Source organism: Tamandua tetradactyla, chromosome 6 (assembly GCF_023851605.1).
Source record: "Tamandua tetradactyla isolate mTamTet1 chromosome 6, mTamTet1.pri, whole genome shotgun sequence".
NCBI classification, from domain to species: Eukaryota; Metazoa; Chordata; class Mammalia; order Pilosa; family Myrmecophagidae; genus Tamandua; species Tamandua tetradactyla.
In genome coordinates, this window is record NC_135332.1 from 41,537,213 (window position 1) to 41,564,582 (window position 27,370).

Sequence of the window (27,370 nt, forward strand, 5' to 3'; positions counted from 1 at the left end):
CAAGCAGTGTGGACAACCAAAGCTATAGGCTGAGCCCCCAGTTTTGGGCTTTGTTCATATGAAACTTAACCCCACAAAGGATAGGTCAAGTCTACTTAAAATCTAGGCCTAAGAGTCACCCCCAAGAGAGCCTGTTTTGTTGCTCAGATGTGGCCTCTCTCTCCAGCCAACAGACGAGCAGTCTCACCACCCCCCCCCCCTCTGCGTGGGACATGACTCCCAGGAGTGTGGACCTTCCTGGCAACGTGGGACAGAGATCCTGGAATGAGCTGAGACTCAGCATCAAGGGACTGAGAAAAACCCTAGAATGAGCTGAGAATTAACATCAAGGGATTGAGAGAACCTTCTCGACCAAAGGGGGAAGAGTGAAATGAGATTAAATGTCAATAGCTGAGAGATTCCAAGCAGAGTTGAGAGGTTATCCTGGAGGTTATTCTTACGCATTAAGTAGATATCACCTTGTTGTTCAAGATGTAGTGGACAGGCTGGAGGGAACTGCCTGAAAATGTAGAGCTGTGTTCCAGTAGCATGTTTCTTGATGATGATTGAACAATGGTATGGCTTTCACAATGAGACTCTGTGAATGTGAAAACCTTATGTCTGATGCTCCTTTTAGCTACTATATCAACTGAAGAGTAGAACATATGGAATAAAAATAAATAATAGGGGGAACAAATGTTAAAATAAATTTAGTTTGAAATGCTAGTGGTAAATGAAAGCGAGGGGTAAGGGATATGATATGTATGATCTTTTTTTTTCTCTCTTATTGTTTTATTTCTTCTGTTGTCTTTTTATTTCTTTTTCTAAATCGATGCAAATGTTCTAAGAAATGAGGAATATGCAACTATGTGATGATATTAAGAATTACTGATTGTATATGTAAAATGGAATGATATCTTAATGTTTTGTTTGTGAATTTTTTTTAATCAATAAAAAAACAAAGTCTGGCTGTTTTTCCTTGGTGGTGTCCTTAATGTGATCTGTGAAATTTCCTTCTCGGTCACCAGCAGAATAAGACACATCCTGTAATACTTGTTTACTGGCCCAAAATCCTGAAGTTGAAATTTTTCTTTGCACTTGGTAATTTCTTCCTTGTAAGAAGAAACTTAGTCCAGTTTTCTCTTTTTGAAATGCAGAAATGTTTAAGCCTAGACCTATGTTAAGTTTTGACAAAGAAAGGATTCTAATCGCTAAATGAACGTTGTTATTTCATTATTTAGCAAATTATTTACACCCCTGGGAGTCATGTCTCGTGTAGTGGGGAGGGCAGTGAGTTCACCTGCTGAGGTGGCTTAGAGAGAGACCAATTCAGAGAGAGAATTTTACTTTATGCAAAGTAGCTGGTTTTAAAAATAGAAACATTTAAAATTGATGTGTTTAATGGAGAAAATTTAGGAAATAGAAAGATAAAAAAAAACAAAATATAAACCATCCGGAGATATCCTTTTGCCCAGAGATAATCCCCATTGAGATGTTGCTAGAAAACCCTTCAGTCTTTGCATATATGATAGCTTTCATAAAGTTGAAATCACAATGTATTAATATACCCTTTCTACTTAATACATTTTAAGCATTTGCCTATTATAGTAAACTTTTTTCTAAAACATCATTTTTATGTAGGTAAAGCAGAATAGTTTAGCGTACCTATAGGTATGCCTAAGAATTACTTTTCAACGACTTCTTTTGTTGCTCAGATGTGACCTCACTCTCACTAAGCCCAACTCTGCAACTGAAATTATTGCCCTCCCTCCTATGTGGGACATGACATCCAGGGGTGAAAGTCTCCCTGGCAATGTGGGAGATAACTCCCAGGGATGAATCCAACCCTGGGATCACCAATTCCATCCTAACCAAAAGGGGGAAAAGAAGTATAACTAATAAAGTATCAGTGGCAGAAAGATTTCACATAGGGTCAATAGATTGCTCTGGAGGTTGCTCTCACGCAAGCTTCAGTTAGACATTGCTACCTATCATAACCTGGCAAACCCCAACCAGGGCCATTCCATCCGATCCTAAAGAAAATCTAGGGCACATGTAAGGTTCCACAAGGGTACCATGCACTAGGGTAACTACAACCTCCAGATGGGTCCCTGGACCAGATAAGTTCTGAAACCTAGATGGCCCAGCCTCTCCAGAACATCAGCTAGTTCCATCTCCCTACTCCATATTAGTGATAGACCCTTCCAACATGAAAAAGTTAGAATGACCATAGCTCAAAAGCCTAAAGAGAGGAATAGAACAATCAAAGGTGATGATGGAATTATGCAGAGAAGATAGGATTTAAAAATAAATATGATTGCTGAATCATTAAATCGTTATCTCTTTTAGTCTCCAGTGTCTTAGAGCAGTTAGAAGTAAAAACTTGAAATTGTGAAATTGTTACCCATGTCAAACTCTGAAATATGTTCTACAACTAATTGTGGTGCTGTGCTTTGAAATTTATTGCTTTTTTGTATATTTGTGATTTTTCACAAAAAAAGAAAGAAAAAAAGTCGATTGTGGTGATAAAAAAATATTTAAGCCTTCTAGCCTCCTATATTCTGGAGCAGCTAGAAGTAAAACTCTGAGAGGATCTCATGGTAGCCCATGGCAGACTCTGGGATCTGTTCTGTAACTACTTGTTGAAGAGTGTTTTGAAAGCTATTGCTTATTTATTTCTTTGCTATGTATATATGTTATACTATAAAATAAAAAAGTTTAAAACATGATTAAAAAAACTGCATGGTATTTTTTAAACTGCATAGCTGCATGGTATTTCATCATAAATATATATTATTGCCTAACAGATTCCTTACAATCAGACATTTCAATTCTTCCCAATTTTTGCCTACTATAAAGTGGAGGAGTAAATATCCTTAGAGATGGAGATAACTCTGTACACAGCATGTTCCCCGCCCTCAGGATAGATTCCTAGATGTAGAACTTGAGTCAAAGGTTGTGAAAAATTATGATTAAAAAAAGGAAATACCATATTGCCTTCCAGATAAGTTATACCAATGTGTACTGATATTTGCATAAGATAGAAATGATAATTTCCCGTACTTTTTTCTCAATGTTGAGTGATATCATTTGTTTATGGTACTTTTTAATTATATAATTTTATGGGGAAGGAATATTAGAAAGCAGAATACCAACATTATATAACTGATCAGTCACCTATATTTTCTTCCATGACATTATTTTATTTTTAAAATTTTTAAAATTTAGGTATGGTTGGAATTTATTTTAGCATAAAGTATGAGGGAGAGATATACTTTAATTTTTTCATACTTGGACATTTGTCAACATTACATATTGAATAGTCTGTAATTTTCCTACTGCTTTGGAAGGTTGCTGTTACATGTATCCGTGTTTTATTACAAACCTGTATCTGTTTCTGGATTTTCCTTTTTATGGTTGAAGTGTCTGTGGCTTTCACCATTACTGTTCTTCAGAATTTCTGTCCTCCCACATTTAATCTTTCACATAAACATTATAAGAATTTTTTCAAGTTCCACCAAAGAATATTATTTTGGGATTTCGATTGGAATTATGTTAAAATTATAATTATTTTAGAGAGTATTTATGTCTTTACAATATTAAGTCTTCCTATCTAGGAATATAAAATAACTTATTCTTTTAAATTATTAAAATATAAGCCTGATGAAGGCTGATTTTTGTTCTTTGTTTCATCATGTAATCTCTAGCACCTGGATAATACTAGGCACAAAGTAATCAAGTAAAAAATACTTGTCAGATGAGTGAATTTATTCAAGTCATTTTCTATGTCAATAACCTTACTTTATATAGGTTCTGTATAATTTTCTCCTAATAAGTTATCACTTGTTATAGAAAAGGTATTGACATTTGGTTTTTATTAGCCAAGCTCCAGATTCCTTCTATTCCTGGAGTACTGTTTTAAAAAGAAAATTTAATTTATCAAGTAAATAATTTTTTGCATTTATCAAGCAATTAGTTTTATCTATTTTTATATAGTTCATTGTATACTTAATATCCTTATATTCCTGGAATGGACTCTGCTTGCTCATGGTATATCATTCTTTTAGTAGGGTATTAGATTTGATTTCCTTTTTTTTTAAATATGATTTTTCCATCTATCTTTAAGCAAGTGAAATTGACCTTTTTTTCCTCTTTTCTTTCAGGCTCTGGCATCAGTTTATGCTAATTTCATAAGTGAATTAGGATGTTTTCCATCTTTTTAAGGCTCAAAATGCCCCAAACCAATATAAGGGACAATGTAAATATCAAAACATTGCTATAGTTTTCTTGAGATTGAAATTAAATGTTAGATTTGAAAACTTGAGAACCATATACTAGAAGAATTATATGCTTTTCATAAATGCAGTTTAGTCCTTTGCTGCAAGATTAAGAATATTCTCAATATTTGTATTTCACAGAGATGTTAAAGAGAAACAGTTGACTTAGGCAGGGCTTCATGGGCTGCTAGTTCTTTGATGGAGTTATTAAAATATATTGAGGATTTCACCTTAAATTTCATAAGTCCAGAAACATAAATATTGATCCTTTACCCTAAGCTGGTCTTGGAGACTTCAGATCTTAATACTAGTTAACATTTATTGAGTGTTTGCTATGTGCAAGACATTACTGTAATCACTTTATATGTGTTAAGTTATGTAAGCCCTCACAACAATTATAAGCAATACTTAGAAACCAAATATTAACAACTAACTGAGTACTGTTGTTATCTTTATTTTTTAGGTGAGAACCTCAAGGCACAGGGAAGTTAAGTAACTTACCTAGAGTATTAGAAACAGGATTTGGACACAGGCAGACTATCATTGGAAGCTATACTCTTTACTGTTAACTGCCTTCTGACACATTCTTAATTTATAAAATATTGGTGTGAAAAACGAGAATGCTCACTTATTAAATTTCAAGGGGGTTATATCTAATCAAGAGGTATATGGTTTTCCATATACTAAAACTTTATTCTCATGCTTGCATTTAAATGCTTCTTGTTTTCAGCCTCCCCAAATTTATTGTGCTTTATAGATCATGATTTGTATTTGAAAAAAAATAAGTATATTGGATATGCATTTTAAACCACTCACATCTTGACTGAGAGTCTCATATATCCCTGTGTTGTACAAAGGACCTGGGAATGAGATGAGGGTGCCAGACATATAGAATGTGGTAGAAGAAGAAACAGAAAGTGTGTTGTTTGCCAAGGACCTTTACTCTGTGGGCTCCAGGAATCTGGTGAAGGTTTTTGAATGTGGAGCCAGAGAGACATGATCTGGCTAATCTCTATTTCAAATAGAGGATTATGGCAGCAGTGTGGAGGGTGGATAAAAGAAATGAGAAATTAGAGACAGGGAAATTGGGCCATAGTAGATATTTAAACAAAAGTTAAGAAGGTGCTGAATTAGAATAGCAGAAAACAAAAACAAAAATAAAACCCAGAAATTAAGAAGGCCTTGTTGGCTGAGTGAAGGTAGGAAGTAATGGGAAAGTACAGTCAAATTCATATTGCCCAATTTCCTTTGGAAAGTCAATACCACTCTAGTATATACTGTGATTAAATTAAGGCTTCTTTCTGTATATGCATTGGAATCATGAAACTCTAAGGCATGTGGCCATGAGTGCATTTGGTCTCCTAATTCGATCTGAGAGACTTCTGCCTCACAAATTATTTTAGCATAAAGCATTTTGGCAGATCGCTTTTCTTACCTGGTATAATTTTTCTCCCCAGAAGTTTCAATTTCAGGGCATTTTCCTGATCTTTACCCTTAACTATGTTTAACTGTTTCTGATTTTGATAGTGATGCTTTATCTTTTATGGGCTATGATTTCACAGCTTAAGAGAATTAAAAGTAGTTTGACATTGGTTTTGTTCCCATTTAGGTTGTATATTAAGATTTCTGTTGTTTTTGACACTTTATTTACTCCACATTTTTTATCTTTGACTGACAGCTGCCATGCAAAGAAAGCCTAAATCATATTCTTCTTCTTTGATGGATCAGATTCCTATCAAATTCCTTATTCGACAGGCTCAAGGGCTGCAACAGGAGTTGGGAGGTATTTGCTTTTTACTGCTAAAGTTTATTATTAAAAAAAAACACCTCAGTGTTTATAATATTATAAAATATAATAATGCTCGATGTTAAAATTCAGACAATTTAGGAGTGAAATTCCTCTTCTCCCTCACTAAATCCACTTACTCCCTTTGGTCCCACGCTTACCAAAAAAACCTCAGCTGTTTTGAGTTTGGTGTGTCTTTATAGCATAGGTTGAACTGTATAAAATAAAAATATTCAACTATTTTTGACCTACAATAACAGCAGTTTCATTTAGTTGAACTTAATAGATGCAACATAAGTAAAATTAAAAAATAATTATACCCGGTATTATATCCTACCTCTGAGACTTGCTTTTTTCACTTGGAGTCATGGAGATTTTTCTTTATCAGTACGTGTAGATCTCTCTTGTTTTAAATTTACTTTTTTTTTTTTTTAACATGGGCAGGCACCAGGAACTGAATCTAGGTCTCCACCATGGCAGGCGAGAACTCTGCCACTGTGCCACCGTGGCCCACCCGTTTTAAATTTACTTTTAATATCAATAGAATAGATAATCTATAATATTTTTGGAAGTTAGATTTTTTTTTCTTTAAACCTTTTATAATCTTTCAGTGTGTTTTTTTTCTTTTTGATGAATTTAAAATGTTTTCTTTAAAAAAACTAGTTGCTTTTTATACAGCGATACAAAGTTCTTAATGTTTCTTTGGTGATGGAAATATACAGCTATATAAAAAAATTACCTTTGCCTAAGAAACTGTGTGTACATGGTTAACTGAAAATTTTCTGCCATCTAGTACCCTAAATAATTGACAAAATAAACTACCTCAAAAGGGATATTACAGGATTTCCAAAACAAAGACATATACACACACACACACAACCTGTTTTTTTCTACTTAAAGTTGTATTTTCTGTTTTTTTGCTTTGGTTGGTTTCAAGGAGAGTGAGTCTTCCTTGGTCCTCTTTAACCAAATGTCTGCATTTACTTACTTATATCTTTGCAAAATCTATTTCCAAAGAAGTGATGTGATATTTGGCAGCATTTGGCTGTTAACATGCTTTATTGAAAAGATTTTGAAATGTAGATTAATCTTCACTATTGTAAACTTTCATTTTTGTGACCATTTTGTGATGCATAAACTGTATATTTCTGCATACATTTAGAGATTAAATTTTAAAAATAATTGTTAAAATTGTTTTAAAAATTGTTAGTGTCTTTTCAAAGATAGAAACATTAATGTTAAAGCAGTTTCTTTGAGAAAGGAAGCGGGTAAGATAAAGCAGTGGTTTAATTTAATCTAAGTTGTGTAATAAGAGGATGATTGGCTCTTAAAGTACTTTCATTATTACTACTGCTATTACTATTGTTATGACTGGTGATTATGATAGTGTAGTAACAACTTTTACTAAGTATTTATGTTCTAAGCACTTAACATGATGGTACTTAATATAACTAAATGGGCATTTTTTATGGTTTCATCATTTATTTTCTCATTATTGATAGTACACAATAATAGTTGTGAACACTCGAACTATGGTATAAGCAAAATGTTAGAAATAAGGCTTTTGATTTAGTAAAAAGAGAGTTTTCCAGTCCTTTTAATATTCTTTTGCCCTTCTTGAAACATGGCAAATGTACCCTCTTGTGGACATCATCAGTACAGCTTTCATTGGCTGTCATGCTTAGCTGTGGGAAAGTTAATAAGTATCTTTCAGCCTCAGTTTGCTTACAGTAGAATGGGGACGATATTGCTTACCTGTAAGGAGAGTTAGGGTAAAATGAGAAAATACGTAAAATGCCTAAAGATAACTTTAATTTTATCTTTATTTAACAATCTTTATTTAACAACTGGGTTGTAGGAAAGGGCATGTTCTCTTCCAGAGGTGTGTTAGAATTTCTGAGTGGGCCTTTTTCCCAGTCTATATATGATCATCCATTCCACCCGCCCCCCCCTCCCCAGGCAAATGGACATTCTCTTCCCTTTTCCTCTCTTTTTCTTTCCCCCCCTCTCTACTCTTGAACCACTGCTATGTTAAACTCCGTTTCCTGAATGGGAGACTTTTATGTTGGCATGAGATAGAAGAAAGCTTAAGAACTTCTGATGTAAGTAATGCTAGCAAATTACTTTATATCTGATGACTTGGGGATCTTTAAGCAAATTCTCTGGCTTGAAATAATGAACAGAAGTTCTCAAATGGTGGTATGCATGCATAAAAAGTGTAAATTCCTAGGTATGCACTTCAGAGCTTCTGATACAGTTATTTGGGATGACAACCATTATTATACACTTGAAACAAGCTTTCCAGGGATTCTGGTGCTAGTGATGCTCTAATCATACTTTGAGAAACCCTGCTTCAGAGCATGTGCTCATGTCCTTGTGGGCTTTTGGCCTGCTAAAAATGAGAGAGAGGTGGAAAAGCTACTGGTGTTTTAAGAGGGGGAGTCCAATTGACTTCTTAAAAATTTTCCAGGGTTGCATTCTGCATTATTGCGTCTCCTTGCAACTAATTACCCACATTTATGTATTGTGGATGATTGGATTTGTGAAGAAGAAATCACAGGGACTGATGCCCTGTTAAGACGAATGCTCCTGACTAATAATGCCAAGAACCACTCTCCTAAACAACTCCAAGAAGGTATAGTAAATTGTTACTTATTTAACCCCATATAGTCTTCCTTTTATTCCTTTATTAGTCCAAAGAGATGTTAGGTTCATTGACATCTTAAAATCATGCATAATTTTCTTGCTATATCTTGGTCAATATAGTTGAAGTAATTTTCTCTGAGTTTAAGGACTTTTAACCATTTTTTTCTAACACACTTGTTTCTTTTCCCTCATAGGTGTTATATGATATCACTAAACAGATAATGTGGCTTTAGGAAGGTCCTAGACTGGTCAGAAATAAGTGCAGTTGAATAGAGCAGTGTATTTGCTATCAGTGGATAGAATTCTAGATCACTGTTATTGAATAGAAATATAATACCAGCCACACATATAATTTTCAACTTTCTAGTAGCTTATTAAAAAAGTAAAAAGAAACAAGTGAAATTAATTTTAATCATCTATTTCATTTAACCCTATATATCCAAAAAATATATTTCAACATGTAATCAATATAAAAAATTATTGAGCTATTTTACTTTCCTTTTTTTGTACTGTATCTTTGTAATCTGGTGTGTATGTTACACTTACAGCACCTCTCAGTTTGAACTAGCTACATCTCAGGTTCTCAGTAGCCAGATATGATTACTGGATATATATTGGAGAGCCCAGTTGTAAATATTTTTCACTAACAGCAATCTGCTGGGTGCTTATATTCTATGTCACCTGTTGGAGGAAGATATCAGGAAGTTTAAAACTTTCAAATAAATAATACTACCAAAAGCATTACTCTGGTATGTTTTCCTAGTTTAGTTAATATTTAAATTCAGTCTGAATCACCACGAATATGATGTGTAGCAGACTTTGGGTCAGTGATATATATATATATATATATATATATATATATTTTTTTTTTATTTTGGCATGGGCAGGCTGCAGATATCGAACCCGGGTCGCTGGCATGGCAGATGAAAATTCTGCCACTGAGCCACTGTTTCAGTGTTATGTTTTTAAAAATATGTTTGTTTTTTTGTTCTTTATGAAATAACAACTGTACTTACATGGATTTTTCTTAAGACTCTTATTTGTAAGTACAATCAAAATTACTTCTAGGCTCTCTGGGGCTTATATTATTTTTTGCAATCATCCTGTAAGTTTGAAATTATTTCAAAAGAAAATGTTAAAAGTAAAATTTTCATTTTTTAGCAACATTGTTTTCTTAATTTGTTTGGCCTGTAGTCTGAGAGAGAAATAGTAATTTCCACCCTGAAAACTTGACATAATTTAGATTGTGACTGCTAAGTTGTCTTTTTAGCATTTTCAGCTGTCCCAGTAAGTCACACACAGGTGATGCAGATTCTAGAACACTTGACTCTACTCTCTGCCAGTGAACTTATACCATATGCAGAAGTATTAACATCCAATATGAACCAGCTATTGAACTCAGGGGTTCCACGGAGAATTCTTCAAACAGTCAATAAACTATGGATGGTTCTTAATACTGTGATGCCTCGAAGGTAATTTCAGTGTATTTTTACATGTAATAAATATATAGCAGTGATAATATACAATAATCTAAACTTAATTGTTGAAAAATTTTTTGACAACACCTCTTATATCAGTATTTATTGAGCATTTCATGATATAACTCCTTTCTGAAGACTACCAATTAAAGAGTTGTTATAATTTTAAAGAAAATAATAAGCTCTATCTTAAGAAAAAAAAAGTATTTCCCAATTGAAAAAATAGGTTCTCATTTAAAGCCATTTGTGGCTAATCGTGGTTAGATATTGTGTCTTGCATCATTGCAGTGGTTTCCAAACTTTGCTGCACATTAAAATCACCTGGAGAGCTTTAAAAATCCTGATTTCTACGTTGTACCGTATGCTAATTAAATCAGTGTCTATAGGTGGGAGTCAGGCATCAGTATGTTTTAAAAATTTTGTAAGTGATTCCAATGGATAGTAAAATTGGAAAACATTGGATTATTTTGTCGGTAGTCAAATGGGTCTCTGTTGATTGATAGATTGCATCAAAAACACCTGGTCAACTTTAAAAGAACCCCAGAATACTAGACCCTACTACTTGAAATTTGATTTGCTAGATCTAGAATGGGGTCTGGGAATAATTATACTTTGTAAATTTAATTTTTGCTTATATCAAATAAATGTATTTAACTTAAAAGATTAAATATTATCTTAGGTCTCTTACCCCATACTTTCTCCAGACACAACTAATTTCAACGTTTTTTTTTTGTTCTGGCATTTATACCCTTCCCCCATGTCCCAATATGCTTAAACTAAATATGCTTAAACTATGATGCTTCCTGATATTCCAATTTTAGAAATTGTCTGTTGTCTTCCTACAAGCACTCCTGTCTACCTCTTTCCCTGCTTCTTGTCCCTTCCTCCCATAGAAAGAACTCCAAAGAAAGCACACTTAGAAATTAAAAATAGCAACTTTTTTAAATTCAAAGGAAAGGTGAGATGGTAACATAGAGCAAATAGACAGAAAGTACCTTCAAAAGACAAATGAAAAAACAGAAGAGAAAAAAATAAGAAAATCAGAGAGCCCAGGAGTTCTAAAATCCAAATTACAAAAAATACCAGAAAACGGAAGGAAAGAAATTACTAGAAATAAAGCCAGTAGTCCCCACATGAAAAAGGCCAGCCAAGTGTCCAGCACTATGAATGAAAAAAGATCCATACCAAAATACATCATCATGAAATTCCAGAAAACAGTGAAAGGAAAAAAAGTCAAAAACTTTTTTTTGTTTTTGTTTTGTTTTGTTTTTTAATTTTTATTAATAAAACTAATCAACATACAATATGAACATTCTTTTTTTTCCATCACATAGCTGTATATTCATCATCATGATCATTTCTTAGAACATTTGCATCAATTCAGAAAAAGAAATAAAAAGAAAGCAGAAAAAAAAATTCATATATACCCATACCTCTTACCCCTCCCATTCATTGATCACTAGCATTTCAAACTACTAAATTTATTTTGACGTTGTTCCCCCTATTATTTGTTTATTTTTAATCCATATGTTTTACTCATCTGTCCATAGGTTGACAAAAGAAGCATCAGACACAAGGTTTCACAATCACACAGTCACATTGCAAAAGCTATATCATTATACAATCATCAAGAAACATGGCTACTGGAACACAGCTCTTCATTTTCAGGCAGTTCCCTCCAGCCTCTCCATTACACCTTAACTAAAAAGGTGATATCTATATAATACATAAGATTAACCTCCAGGATAACCTCTCGACTCTCTTTGGAATTTCTCAGCCATCGACAGTTTATTTTGTCTCATTTCTCTCTTCCCCCTTTCGGTGAAGAAGGTTTTCTCAATCACTTGGTCCCGAGTCGCAGCTCATTCTAGGATTTCTGTACCACGTTGCCAGGAAGGTCCACACCCCTGGGAGTCATGTCCCATGCAGAGAGGGGGAGTGCAATGAGTTGCTTGTTGTACTGGCTGAGAGAGAGAGGCCACATGTGAGCAACAAAGGAGGTTCTCTTGGGGGTGACTCTTAGGCCTAATTTTAAGCAGGCTTAGCCTATCCTTTGTGGGATTAAGTTTCATATGAACAAACCCCAAGATTGGGGGCTCAGCCTATTGCTTTGGTTGTCCCCATTACTTGCGAGAATATCAAGAATTCTCCACTTGGGGAAGTTGAATAAGAGCGCTTTCTTAACTGAAAAATTTTAAATTTTAAATGCTTCTTGTTTTTACTCATGGATGAAATCTTCTATTCTTTAAGGTATAAATAGTTTTGTCATAAAAATATAAATATAATAGAAAATAAATGCCATTAAAACATAATAAAAATTTAAAAATTAAAAAAGTTTTCTTCTGATCTCTACATTCTGTTTCTTTTGAGTTCCTTGTTTTCTGTTTATATTTTTAAAAACTCTTTTTCAAAGTGGAAGTTTTCTTTAAATATCTGATCCGTAATTGTCCACTCATATTTAAGAGCAGCAAGCATTGTGTGTGAGGTGAGACTGGTAGATTCCTGGATTTCACTGTAAAAGATCAGGCACCCTCCATGTTGGTGTATCTTGCAGAAATTCTGATATGCAGTCAATTTGGTACCACTTTGTTAGTGTATTAATGCCTTATCTCAAAGTGGCCATCTCAAATTGAGATTTTATGATAAATATAGAATAAAAGTGTTTTGATATTATTTCATTTCCAGGTATAGTTATCATTCCTATTTTACAGGTGAGGAACCAGTTCAAAGGGGCTAAGTGACTTAACATCATATAGCAAATATCGTATAACATTTGAATTCAAGTTTTTATTTTATATGCCATTAGAATCCCATTGCTGCTGTGAAGATTTGATACTACTTTGTGTTTAATGTTTTATTTCTTTTGTTTTAGAGATATAATAATAGTTATATTTCAATAGTTTTTAATATTTCAAAGTTCATTCACATCTGTTTTCTAAGTTTTTACTTTATCTTTCTAAGAGAGAGAGAGAGAGAGAGAGGATTAACTGGCCAAAGGAAATCTATATGTTTCAATTATAATATAACTGTTTTTGAGCACTTGATTATTTTCTCATCAGGCTATGGGTAATGACAGTTAATGCACTTCAACCTTCAATAAAGTTTGTACGACAACAAAAGTATATTCAGAATGATCTGATGATAGATCCTCTCATTGTCCTAAGATGTGATCAGAGGGTTCACAGGTATGTGTCATTTGAATTTCATTTTGATTATTAAGCTATGCCTTAGAGAGCCAAAAGAAATGGAAGAAATTCATTTAAACTTATATCTTACTGTTTTTGTAGATAACTGGTAGTATGACCTGTGGGCTTTTTCTTTTTTTGTTGTCTATAGTCATGGAGTATATATTTAGTTTAATATTGAACATGTGATTAATAAAACCTGGTCTTAGAGAAATGTCATTCTTGATCTTCGCAACCATTAGTAGTGGCTGTTTTCTTTCTCAGGGTCAGGACCAGTAAAAGAATAATAAAAAGCGTAATAAACTCTTGATGCTAGTATTGTTGAAAAAGGCTTTTAAAAAATTGGTCCATTGTGAACCATTTACAGGTATTTAAAAAGTGACTTTTGGCATTCTGAATTGTGATGTTACTTTCATTGATTCCACATTTGGCTGTAATTCCTTGCAATTGCTGGACTTAAACAGTTGCTTTGAAGTGGCTTCACCTTAACAGTCAGAGTTCATTAATGAATGTCATTAATATTGAATTTCTAGTTGCTATGCTAAACAATGCAACGATACATAATGGGACTTTTTAATCACTTTAAAGGAGAATAAGCAGTATAAATGACAGTATATAATAAAAGTAAAGCCACAGTAAAATACACTAAGAAAATAGCTACTTAGAACAAATGATTTCATTTGTACCATTTCACCTGGCTCACCTCCAGGTATTAAGGAAGCAAATTCTTCCACAAGTTTTATATTTTGCAGAATTTGTCTTTCTTTTTTTAGGTTTTTGAATTTATTTGAAATTTGTTATTTTTTGTTCTTGTATCATTTTTTATTTTCTTTTCATAAGTCTGGATAAAATGCTTGGTCTTTTCACAAAATATTGTAGTACTTAAAGATACGCTTTTCTGGGCCTGGTCATCTAGTCACATACTGAGAAGGTGAAATAATAAACAGAATTCCTCTCTGTATGTTAGTCCCTTGGCCAATTTTGAAGGTATAGGCATAATTCTTGTTGCCTAATTTCCCTGCATAAAGGTATTGAAAATCAAGCACATATGGGAATCCATTTGGCATGTAAGTATTTTTTCAGAACTATCTTTCAAACTGGTTTGTTAGGTTTCATGTATCTATTTTCATATTTTTCTTTATTTAAATATGCTATTATGTGTGTAATTTTGTATCCTGAATTTTTCACTTATGAACTTTTTCTCATATTAATAATATATTCTTATATTAATGGCTACACAGTATTCCATTTTATAAATATGCAGTGCTTAATTCAATTCCTATTATTAGATGATTTATTTCCAGTTTTTGTTATGCTGAGTTTTTTCTTAGTACAGATTCCTAAAATGTAACTGTTGGGGCAAAATAACACTCTAATTTTCAAGACTTTTGATTTATATTTTTATTCTGTCATCCGGTTTATATTCCAATAGCAGTGTTTGATTTTGTATACTTTTTTCACATCTTTCTACACTATTTTTTAGAAAATTTTCCAATTTGATATTTTTGTTAGATTGACCATTTTTATGCATTTACTGGCTATTGGTATTATTTCTTTATATGTTAGCCCAGTTTTCTGTTGGAATGCTTACCTTTTTAATCAATTTTTATTTTTTCTTAAACTTTTTATTTTTAAATAATTCCAAACTTAAAGAATAATTGCAAAAATAATACGAAACCAATACAGAGAACCCCAGTATACTCCCCTGCCCAGATATCCAGATCCACCAATTTTAACATTTTGCCACACTTGCTGTATCAGTCTATCTACCCATCAATCTATCCAACCATCTTCATCTATATCTATCTATACCTGTCTGTCTATTATCTATCTATCATAAATGATCTATCATTCTCCGTTCATCTGTCCATCTATCATCTATAAATTTTCTTAACATTTGGGAGTAGGTTGTATACATCATGCTCCTTGAAAATGTAATACTTCCATGTACATTTCCTAAGAACAAGGATATTCATTTATATAACCACCTTAAGTATAGTTGTCAAGTTCAAGAACTTAAACATTGCTATGAAGCTTACAGTCTGTATTCTAATATTTTTATGTGTTCCAAGAATGTCCTTTTAGGCCATTTTCTCTTCTTTCATTAGATATAGTCTGAAGTCATTATTGCATTTAATTGTCATTGTCTTTTAAGTTGCTGTTCTGATTTGAAGCTGTTATGTGCTCCCGAAGAGGCCATGTTCTTTCTTTTAATCTATTCACGTGGGTGCAGAACTATTGTGGGTGGAACCCTTTGGTTAGATTATTTCAATTGAGATGCGACCCACTCTATTCAAGGTGGGTCTTAATCCTTCTTATTGGAGTCATTTATGAGAGGATAAAGGACAGAAAAAGCTGAGAGAGCGCAGAGAGAAACACCCAGAGAAGTTTGGAGAATGTTTAGAGAAAATGTCCCCAGAGAAAGCTTAGAGAGAAAAGCCCCAGAAATTAGCAAACCAAAACAGTTGGTCTTTTTATAATTGTGGAAATGTAAGTACAACATAAACTTCCCCATCTCCACTTCCACGCATTCAGTGGGGTTAATTATATTCACAATATTGTTTTGCCCTCACCACCACCTATTACCAAAACTTTCCCATCTCCCCAAACAGAAAGCCTTTATGCAATAACTCCCCATTGCCTTAGGTCCCGCACCTGGTAACCTGTACTCTACTTTACTTTCTGTATCTATGAATTTCGAAGTGCTCACCTTTTAAATTAATATAAAGAGCTTATCTATAAAGGATATCAGCTCTTTGTACATGTCTTTTTTTTTTAATTTTAATTTTAATTTTTTTTACATGGGCAGGCACCAGGAATTGAACCCGGGTCCTCTGGCATGGCAGGCGAGCATTCTTGCCTGCTGAACCACCATGGCCTGCCCTCTTTGTACATATCTTACAGTTTTTTTCCTATCACTTTATTGTTTGTCTTTTAATTTTGTTTGTTTTTCAAAATTTTGATTTTTTTAACCAAGTGATCATTCATGTGGTTTTGAAAAATATTAAACAATATAAAAAGATATACACATGTAAAATAACATGATGTCCCAAGATTTGCTTTTAAGTTACACAGTGGCAGAGTTGGGAAAGTGGATTGAGATATAGATAAAACAAGACTGGCCATGTGTAGATAATATATGTACAAAAATTTTCATAATATACATTAATAAATAAATATTTCATAACATATAAGAATATATAACAGGAAAAGGTATTCTGTGAAAAGCCTTGATCTCATATTTACTATTCTGATATTGTTAAAACAAAATTCCTCCTTGGCTTCTTTTGACCAATCCCAGTCCATATCCAGAGGAAACCTTTGTCATCATATGTATGTATTTGGTTTTATTTTCTGGGTATTTAGAAATTTAGAAATATTTAGTTTTTTGTTTGGGGTGTTATTTAAAAATATATATGTAAGTAATATATTCTGTATTCATTGCTTTGTCCTTTTTCTATGCAACATTCTTCTTCATGCTTTAACTGCTGCGTAGAAGTCCATACATATATATATTATCAGGCTTATCCTCTAGAAAGTTTGATGGAGGTTCGGGAAATTTTTTTTTCACGAGTTCTCCATGTGATTCCTATCTTTTATTTTGAGAAACACAGCCATAGTTGATTTAACCATTTACATATTTTGGACATTTAGGTTGATTTCAATGTTTCACAGTGAAACAAAACTATAGTGCCTATTTATGCACATGTGGTAGTTCTTTCTGTGATAGAAACCGAGAAGTGGATTGTTTTCTCCTAAGGTCTTGGCATTTAAAATTTTAGTGGTTACTAATTTATTTATTTTTGATTGTTTCCTTTTTTACATTTAATTCTTATATATGTTTTTATCTCATTAAAGTTTTTTTTATTTTTATTTTTTATCATTTAAACTTATTCTCTAACAATCTTTGAGGAAGGTATAACTCTATAGCCATTTTTTTCAGAGAGGAAACTGAGGCTATGTAACTTCCCAGTTAAAGAGCATGAATTGTTCTTGTAATACAGAGTTGTGCTTCAAAGAAACTAAAAAGAAACAGGAGTGCAAAGAATAAAATTCTTTTCTAATCATTTTCATCTTATTGATAATAGAATATTTCTCTTTGAGGAAAGTTGAATTGCAGGCTCATATCGAAGAGATTTACTGATGGTATATTTTCTGCAAAAAGGAAAATCTTTTCCATAGGGTATACATTAGATTTTTTTAAGCTGAGAAGATGAAATAGATAATATATATATATACAAGAAGAAATACATTACACTTTAATTTTTGAGAATGAGTATTTTAGTGGGAAAATGTTACTATGTTTTACTCTTCAAGTTTTTCTAATTGTTTAAACTGTACTGATCATGTTCTGGCTTATTTATAAATTTATATCCTTTTTTTTATCTATTTTCTTTTCTTTTTTCTGTCTTTAGATGCCCCCCATTGATGGATATCACTCTACACATGTTGAATGGATATCTTCTTGCTTCCAAAGCCTACCTTAGTGCTCATCTGAAGGAAACAGCAGAACAAGATAGGCCTTCCCAGAATAATGTAATAGGTTTAGTTGGACAAACTGATGCCCCAGAAGTTACCAGAGAAGAATTGAAAAATGCATTACTGGCTGCTCAGGTAACAAAGTAAAATTTAATAAAAAAGTGCAAAGGCATTCCTATTATTCAAATTAGTTGAATAGATGACTCAGCATGTCCTTTATGTACCAGGGTGAAATATTATACATTCCTTTTGTTACAGAACCTACTTAATGGTGTTACCTTTGCTTCTGAATATAAAATGGATTATATTAGTAAAATCAGAAATAATTTTCATTGATGCTAGTTTAACAGCCATTTAAATAAGATAAACATTTTAACAGAATGAGTTTTAATTATATGAGATTATATGTTCATTCATTCATCCACCACATATTTATTGAACTCCTACTATATGCCAAGTACTGTTCTAGGGACTGATATACAGCAATGATGAAGACTAAGTCTCTGGTTATTTGTTGCTTAAAATCAAATGGTGGAGACAGACAATAAACAGAAAAACACATACACATATAATGCCAGATGGTGATAAATACTTTAAATATAAGCAGTTCAACTTCATATTTAGAAAAGTTTTATAACAATATAGAATTTTACTGAAGCCTTAAGTAGTCAGTTTTGAATAATGCAGGAGATGTGAGATGATAAAGTCTTAAGCAATTTAGAGTCTTCAAAGTTGAAATGTTTTCTTAGTATGAAGGTTGTCGAAATCTTTTCAATATTAATGTAGGTCCACAATATCTGGTCTAATACAGAAAGCCACAAAGTTATGAAAACGGAAGCACTTATTTTGTAACATGTTTACCAGAAAAACATGAACTGTGATGTGAATTCTTTGGTGGCAAACTTGATCTGAATTGATGTGAAACTATTTGTGATCTTTATCCCACTTAGTGTGAATATTGATATTCTGATGCAGAAACAAACATGTTTGATTACAGGGTGCTACCCCAGACTCTGCTAAGGGTATTGATTAATAGTATGCTTTAAAAAATTCTGAATTCTAAAACAATTGTGACCATAATTGTTTCAGATAAGGGATTGAAAATGGTGATAGCTGATGTTTATATAACACTTAACTGTAAGCTGTATTTTTTAGGTGTATCAATTCATTTAATTTTTACAAAAACCTATGAGGCATTATCATCTCCAGTTTTACAGTTTAGGAAACTAAGACCCAAAGAAGTAAAGTGATTTGTTCAAGGTTATATATTTAGTAAGTGGCAGAGCTAGAATTCACACCTGCTCAGTTTGGCTCCAGAGTCTGTAAACAAAAACAAAACAATAACAATGACAACTAAAAACCCATAATGCAAGAATGATGATTGTAAACAAAGGTTAATATTACTTTATAATTATCAAGTTCTTAAACACTTAGATCAAGTAATTGTTTTTGTCTATCCTAGCAGTGGCTTTCTTTCAGAGATGCAGGGCATATATTCATTTTTTTTTACTCCATCCTGTGGGATGAGAGTAATTATAGCTCTCCTTTGTGTGTACAGGCCTCCAGTAGATCACTGCTCAAAAAGCTACTGTTCTATGTAATAACACTCAGACGTGTAGACTCAGCAACAATGAGTTGTACAGGTGGAGTGGATGGTAAGGTAGAATTTTTTTCTTGCAAAAACTAGGGCCTTAAAGAGTCCAACTACAAATTTAAAAGAAGATTACTATGGGAAGTGACTTTTATACATTAATTATTAGCTACCACCTTCAGAGGAATTAAGTACTTGGTTACCAGGAGAGAAAAAGAATGGAGCACAATAGAATCCTAGAAGTGGGAGATTAAAAAGAGGAAGGAAAGGAGATTGTGGTAGAAGTCATTTTTGCCTAGAGCTTTTTTTGGATGCTGCCGAATCAGAACACCTTTCTAGTCCATGTTCTTAAACAAGAGTCCATGGCTCTGCTTTAGAGATATGCGACCTCCTTGAAATTATGCACTGTTTGTTTATTTGCCTATGTTTATTTTTGTGGGGACAGGGTCTGTTGTTTTCCTTGATTCTTGAAGGGGTCATGATCTTAAAATTAGGTAAGAATCATTTCTGTAAGGATTGCTCACTTCTGTTCTTAGAGGTACCTTTTTTTTTTTCTTAAAAGAAACTAGCTATTTTGTCATTTCTGTTCATGTGAAAACAAAATCAGATTTGGTTTTCAGGCAGACTTTTCAGTTACTTCTTATATTCACTGTGTTTTCTTTGTAGGATAGTGCAGCTGTCCAGATTCTCTTAGAGATCTGCTTACCAACTGAAGAGGAGAAAGCAAAGGGTGTCAATCCAGACAGCTTGCTAAGGAGTACTCAAAGTGTTATCGCTACCAGCACTCCCAATAAGGGAATGGAGGAAGGAGAAGACAATTTTCTCTGTAACCTTCGAGAAGTTCAGTGCCTTATCTGTTGTCTGTTGCACCAAATGTACATTGCAGATCCGAACATTGCTAAGCTTGTTCACTTTCAGGTCTGTTTTCAAGGAATGATGCTTTGTGACTGATCTTTATTTTTCGTGGGGGCTTTGAAAACTAAAAGTTAGTAAGGATCATTTTGAAACTAGAAATAATACAAATGAACATGGTTCTTTGTAATATTAGGAAAAATCCAGATGTTTTAGATTTTTTTCAACCTGATAAAGTGTTCAGGTAACGTATGCTTATTCTAGTGCATCAGAAAAGTGAAATGCCAGATTATATGTAGGATGCTTGTAGCCTTCAAAGCAAGTTTTATAGAAAGGGTGAAACCTTTATTTATATTTTAAACTAAGTTTGCCTTATAGTTTTATTTTTAAACTTTTTTCTCTTTCTTCTTGAGATAGGGCTATCCATGTGAACTTTTGCCTCTGACAGTTGCAGGCATTCCATCTATGCACATCTGTCTGGATTTCATACCTGAACTTATTGCACAGCCAGAACTTGAAAAACAGGTAATGAGTCTTTGGAGCATTAGGAAATTGTTGATCTCTTGCAAGTTATATAAAATATTTTTGAAATTTTAATACTTAAAAATGTTCTTAACAACCATGTAATATGTGTGTTTTGTATTGCAGATATTTGCTATCCAGTTGCTTTCTCACTTGTGTATCCAATATGCACTACCAAAGTCACTTAGTGTGGCTCGCTTAGCTGTCAATGTCATGGGAACTTTGCTAACAGGTGTGTGGCTAACCAACATCAACAACAAAAACTTCTAACATAAATTAGTACATATATTTTCTGAATTTAGTGATAATATGTTTTTATAATTACTACTTTAATGCATGCCATCTTTTGTATTCTTTTTCTTTTGAAAATTTTTCTATTTATGAATGTGATTTATAGTATAGAGGTGATGGATAGGCAAATTCTGTCCTTTGTTCTGTACATGAATATATAGAGATTTATAATAGATAAATTTTTCACAATTTATAAATGAAAACTAAGTCTACTTTCTGCATGTAATTGGGTCAGTAGGAAACAGGATTTATTATAAATGTTTAGAGTTCCAGAAAAATATAATCAATTATTTAAATAAGAGATAAATATATTGTTTCCTCAAGTTCTAAGACACTCTAACATATTTAACCACCTTCTGGTTTATAGAGTAAGTGGTTATAAAAATAAACTACTTTAGAAGATATAAACTTTCATTTAATCCTTCTTTCTCACTGTTCTCTTAATATCCTGTTCATTTTTCTTTCCATGTATTCATCTCATGTTAAAATTATTTGTAATTGTTAAAAGCTTGACCTGCCTGAGTAGAATCTCAGTTGTATCACTATCTGGTGGTGTGACTTAGAACAAGTTTCTTAAGCTAAGGTTTACTTAAACCTAAGATTTATTTACCATTTTACATATGGTGGCATAATAGTACTTTCCTCATTCATAAGACTATGAGAATTAAATGAAATAAAGCACGTAATGCACTAATTACAGTGTTTGGACATAACGAGAATTTAGATTAAAGATGGTGATTGATTGCTAGATTGTGAGTCTCTTGAAGGCAGGAGCTAGCTGTGTCTTAGAATACTTGCTGTCTCCAGCACAGAGCATGGTGCTTAAGTATACTGTATAGACCCAGTATATGCTGAACTTAAAAATTCAAACATTCTGTTTAATTTCTTTCCAACAGTTTTAACACAAGCTAAGCGGTATGCATTTTTCATGCCAACTCTGCCAAGTTTGGTCTCTTTTTGTCGAGCATTTCCTCCACTGTATGAGGATATTATGTCTCTGCTGATCCAAATAGGACAAGTCTGTGCTTCTGATGTTGCCACTCAGACAAGAGATATTGATCCAATTATTACACGTAAGTACTTACTTATTCTCAGGAATTACCTTTTTTTAAAACATTTTTTATTATGAAATACAACATATTATGAAAAAGCAATAAATTTCAAAGTAAGTACATTGTAACAAGTAGTTATAGAACAGATTTCCGAGTTTGGTATGGGTTACTATTCCACAATTTTAGGTTTTTCCTTTTAGTTGCACCAAGACACTGGAGAATAAAAGAAATATCAATATAATGATTCAGCAGTCATACTCATTTGTTAAATCCTATCTTCTCTGTTATAACTCCTCCTTTTCCTTTGATCCTTCTCCAATCTTTAGGGGTATTTGGGCTCTGCCCTTTCTAACTTTTTCATGTTGGAAAGGGGTGTCAATAATATGGGATACGGGAATAGAACTAATTGATGTTTTTGGAGAGGCTGGTCCCTCTGGGTTTCAGGACTTACCTCGCATTGGAACCTGAAGGTTGTAGATTTCTGAAAAGTAATCTTAGTATGTGAAACTTTTGTAGACTCTCAGATAGAGCCCTAGGTGTTCTTTAGGGTTAACAGGAATAGTTTTGGTTGGGATTTGGCAACCAAAGCTTGTATAAGAGTAGCCTCTAGATTAGCCTCTTGCCTCGATTTGAACTCTCTTAGCCATTGATAACTTATTTTGTTACATTTCCTTTCCCCTTTTGGTCAGGAAGGTGCTGTCAATCCCATTGTGCCAGGGCTCTCAGGAATTATCTTAACATCCCAAACAAAAAAGGCCAAAGCCCTTTCCAGATTTCTTGCCTTAATTTATCTTTCTTTTTTAATCTTTTCAGGTCTTCAACAAATAAAGGAGAAACCAAGTGGATGGTCTGAAATCTGTAAAGATCCATTTTTAAAAAATGGATCCAGGGACACCGGAAGCATGGATCCTGATGTACAGCTCTGTCATTGTATTGAAAGCACAATAATTGAAATAATAAACATGAGTGTTGGTGGAATTTAAAAAAAAAATCAAGATAAAAATGAAGCTGTTAGCCAACATGAATTGGCATCTTACAACAACTGTTAAACTGAATGGGAGCAGTATTGTCTTGGAATCACTAAAATGACCCATTCAACATGAAAACAGTTTGGAACTCTGAGAATTATGCTTGCCTGTATTTGATTGATAGTTCTTTGGATCTAGGAACTTTTTTTTCCCCATCAGGAGCACATTTAAGAAATTTATTACTGGATAGTGGATCTGGCATCATGTTTATTAGCTTTTGAAGTGAAGAAAGACTGCTATGCCTTTAATTTCTTATAAAAATGAATCTGTGTGGAGCCCTAGTGTTTATTTTAACTTTCAGGTTGTAATAGAGTGCTTCAGTGGTGTAATGATGGCAGGGAGAAAAAGGGATCAAGGGGAGAGAGAATTCAGGAAAAATTAGGACTTAAAAACCGAAATAGAAATCTCAAAGGCTTGGAATGCAGTAATAATGCAAGATTTTGAATTCCAGTTCTCAAGTAATTAGTATTGAGAAGACTTTAAAGGTGGCAAGTAACTTTTGTAAATGACTTTCTTGGAATTACAGGTGAGAACTTAAAGATTTTACATATTTGCTTCAGTTTTTACTAATACATGAAGCCATATGTTTGAAGAAATACTTGAATAATTTGAAACTTTAAGATACTGGTTTAAAAGTGTTTATAGAAAGATCTTTGTGCAGAGAAGAACCTGAAAAGAGGTTTCATTCATTTTTTTAAAATTTATTTTTATTATGTTTTACTAAGTTATCTAATGCTCAAAGGGGGAAAATACATTGGTATCTAATTAAACAAAGCTTAAGGCAATAAAACCCACTGGATTAGAGCTCTTGATTTTTCACCAGGATTATAATTCATATCTTACTTTGAGAAGGTCTTTGAGTAAGAAAATATATAGTGTTTGAACCTCAGGAAAAATTAAAATGCAGAAAATGTTGTCTTGATGTAGGATTTTGAGGTCCTTTTCTGGTAATTTTTATTGATTAGTGATATGCATTTAGGCAACCCATAACCCTTTTTTTTTTTTTAACATGCATTGTAAAAGGTACTTTCCTTTCTGATATATATATATACTTAAATAACATATTTTATTTTCTCCACTCACAAATAGACCTCTGAAGTTGTAAAAAGTCAGGCAGGCTAATAAGAAAGTGTAGTTTTTAAGAAAAGAAATTTAACGTCAGCCTTTTCAATAGGAAATAGTCACATCTCATTTTCCTCCTTTGTAAAATGAGATCACTACTGGCCCTACCTCATAAGGGTATATTAAAAGCTAGTTTGTAGATGTTTCAAATCATGAAGTGCATAGTATTATACATGATAAAATATTTATAACTTTTATTAAGATGCTTAATGTTAAATTAAGTAATTTTGATGGGAAAAATAAAAACATACACTTAAAAGATACCATAAATTTTTTCATATTTTTAAACAGCCATTTTATAGTCCCTGAACATGAAATACAACTCCTCTTGTTTTTAACTGAGGCCTTGAAATATTTTGTGTGAGTAGGTGTCCTCTAATGGGAAAAAGTTGAAGTATGTTTTCTAACTAAATGCAATGCACATTCTAGATCAATTTTCAAAGGCTGGTCAAAACCTTCTGTATTAAAATAACATTTGCTGTTTTTCATCAGATTTGTTGATATAAGTGAAATGTAAATATATTAGTAAATGTTAATATTCATGCATTTTAAGTTAAGGTTATAAAATTTGTCACAATGTGAAATTTTTTTAATCAAGTGAAAACAGATGTGTGCAGCTATTTTGAATATTGGTTTATAAACATTCATATTCTTTATCAAAAGAACTTGTAGTTTTTTGTTTCTTCCACTACCGTTAACCTGAAAGGAATAGTTCTAAGACTGGAATCCAGTACTGTCTGGCTCCAGAGTCTATGTGAATTCTTTCTGTTATGCCACATATAATATATGGAAAAACAAAGTTGGAGCAAATTGAGAGGAACTCCTCTCAGGAATTTGAGAGGAAATTTAGAGTAATTATCACAGAGAAGTTACATTAAAAGATTTGATATTTAAAAAACTGTAAAGGCAGAATAATTCAAATAATTTCTAAGGATTTGCTTTTCTAAATTATTCATTCCATTGTCCTAACAGTAAATTATATTTTCATACTTTCCCTTCATCTTTGCTTATGCATACATATTTTCACATGACTGAATTCATAATACCCAGTTTGGAGTTTGCTTTTTTCCATATATAGAATTTGGCTTCATGAATTGTTATTATAGTTTAACCATCTCCCTATCAACCATCTCCCTATCACTAGATTGTGAAGTTTATAATTTTTTCAATATTATAAATATGCACTGTTACTAATTGAGGTGTTAACATATTTCCTTTCTTTTAGATTACTTCCTTAGGATAAATTTCTGGGACTGAGATTTCTAGGTCAAAGAATTTATTTTTTAGGACTACAAGTTTTTTTTTCCTCTGTTAAATTTTTTTTTTTAAAACATAGGCAGGCACTGAGAATCGAATCCGGCTCTCCAGCATGGCAGGCAAGAACTCAGCCACCGAACTACTGTGGCCCATCCTTTCTGTTCATTTTTAAAGAGCTTTATTTGCACATCATACAATCCAACCTAAGTAAATAGCCATGCCTTCCTCACCATAATCTATATGAAGACATTTCTTTTTCTTCTTAAAGAATCCAGACCCCTCCCCTATGTTCCCCCTCCAACCTGCTGACATTTGGTTTTGGCACAATGCCTTTGCTACAATCAGTGGAAGCATATTACAATGTTACTATTGACTATAGACCCTAGCTTGCATTGATTGTATTTTTTACGTCTGTACCATCCCATTTTAAACACCTTGCAATGTTGACATTCATTTGTTCTCCCTCATGCAAAAATGTCTTTATATTTGTACAATTAATTACCATCATTGTCCACGCTAGACATTCCTAAGTTATACTGTCTCAGTGATATCTTTTATTCTCGTGCATAGTACCCCTCGCCCTTCCCCCTCAACCATGCTGGCATTCAGCTTAATTCAATATACTTATATTATTGTGTTACCATCAGATAGCATTGTGCTATCCATTTCTGAATTTTACAGTCATTATTACTACAAATTTTGACATTTGGGGAAACTTAGTAAAACAAGGAAAGTGAGGCAAACAAATCAACTCGCCCACTTCCATTCATTCCTCCTGCCAGCAAACCTCTAAACTCCACACTCTTGTAATTCTTGTTACTTGAATTCGAGCTCTGTTTTTTCTTGGGCGGGGGTGGGCACTAGCATTTGACATAAGTTTAGGCTATACGCAATTTTAAAAACAAACATCATTTGGCGTGATTAACCACCTACTTTTGAGGAAACTGGTGTACCTGGCAAAACAAAACAAAACAAAAAACTGGTCTTAAGAAGGATGGAAGGTAGATAAACCTTAATGGAGATAGAAGTGACCTAGTGCTGGAAACTCATAAGCATTTGGATCTGGGAATACCTTTAATATCATGAAAAACCCTAGCCAGTTGTCACACAACTTCACCTTGTTTGTCTTAGTGGTCTGGCAACTCTTCGCCTGACAGTCTTTTTGATACCTACGCTTCCGTAAAGTTCGGAAATTTAAATTCAATGATACTAATGAATGCTCAGAAAAGAAAATGTCAAGGTTAAAGTCGTTTCCTCGTCGGTGCTTGAATGAAAGATTTCGAATTTTCAAAGAAGTAATGCACAGGTTAAATCACAGGTTTCAGAACTCAGATGTCGGAGACGCGTTCCCTTTAAATCTCCGGGATTCGTGCAAGTCCATTTATTCTTCTGGTGACTGCCTTCCGGTCCCGCCAACTATCTTGGGTTTGTTCTTATTTCGGAGGCTTCGATTGGGTGCCAGGGTTTTCGCGGCCTTCCTAGCTCTAGGGTTGGTTGTTTGATTTCTGGTCTTGGCGGGTGATTGGATACTGGCAGTCGAGGGGTGGGAGGCGGGAATTCGTCGGCAAGAGTCTTGTGAGAGGATTGCTGAGAACAAGAGGTTAAGAAAGTTAACGTGCGCTTAGCCGTGAAGCAGGCGGGGAGAGTAGAAACTGAGAAGAGAGCGGGTAAGGACTGTGTCCCTTCCTTGTCAGAGCTCCGCTTAATTTGCCCTCAGAAATCGATTTCCTTTTCTACGGTGAATCGGAGCCGTATCGGATTTTCCTCTGGACGGGCAAATGTATTTGTACCCAGCGCGAAGCCGCCGGAGGGGGTGGGCTCCGCT

At 33.4% G+C, this 27,370-nt stretch overlaps 2 protein-coding genes across 9 annotated transcripts in view; both read left to right on the forward strand.

Moving 5' to 3' along the window:
* INTS2 (integrator complex subunit 2) overlaps nt 1-25,066 on the forward strand; it is a 73,179-nt gene extending 48,113 nt beyond the window's left edge. For 4 of the 8 annotated variants that reach the window (XM_077164999.1, XM_077164998.1, XM_077164997.1 and 1 more), the window contains 10 exons: nt 5,935-6,039; nt 8,513-8,677; nt 9,959-10,160; nt 13,226-13,351; nt 17,767-17,965; nt 20,088-20,339; nt 20,691-20,798; nt 20,922-21,027; nt 21,983-22,159; nt 22,952-25,066. In XM_077164999.1, the coding sequence (XP_077021114.1) occupies nt 5,935-6,039; nt 8,513-8,677; nt 9,959-10,160; nt 13,226-13,351; nt 17,767-17,965; nt 20,088-20,339; nt 20,691-20,798; nt 20,922-21,027; nt 21,983-22,159; nt 22,952-23,121 (1,610 nt within the window). In that variant the 3' untranslated portion in view covers nt 23,122-25,066. Of the gene's footprint in view, nt 1-5,934; nt 6,040-8,512; nt 8,678-9,958; nt 10,161-13,225; nt 13,352-17,766; nt 17,966-20,087; nt 20,340-20,686; nt 20,799-20,921; nt 21,028-21,982; nt 22,160-22,951 lie in introns of those variants that run through there. The other 4 variants (XM_077164995.1, XM_077164993.1, XM_077164996.1 and 1 more) reach the window with 2 other exon arrangements.
* A 2,048-nt stretch (nt 25,067-27,114) lies between these two features.
* Nucleotides 27,115-27,370, forward strand: part of BRIP1 (BRCA1 interacting DNA helicase 1) — a 407,553-nt gene continuing 407,297 nt past the window's right edge. The window contains 1 exon segment of the mRNA XM_077165000.1: nt 27,115-27,212. The gene's annotated coding sequence lies outside the window, so the exon portion shown is untranslated.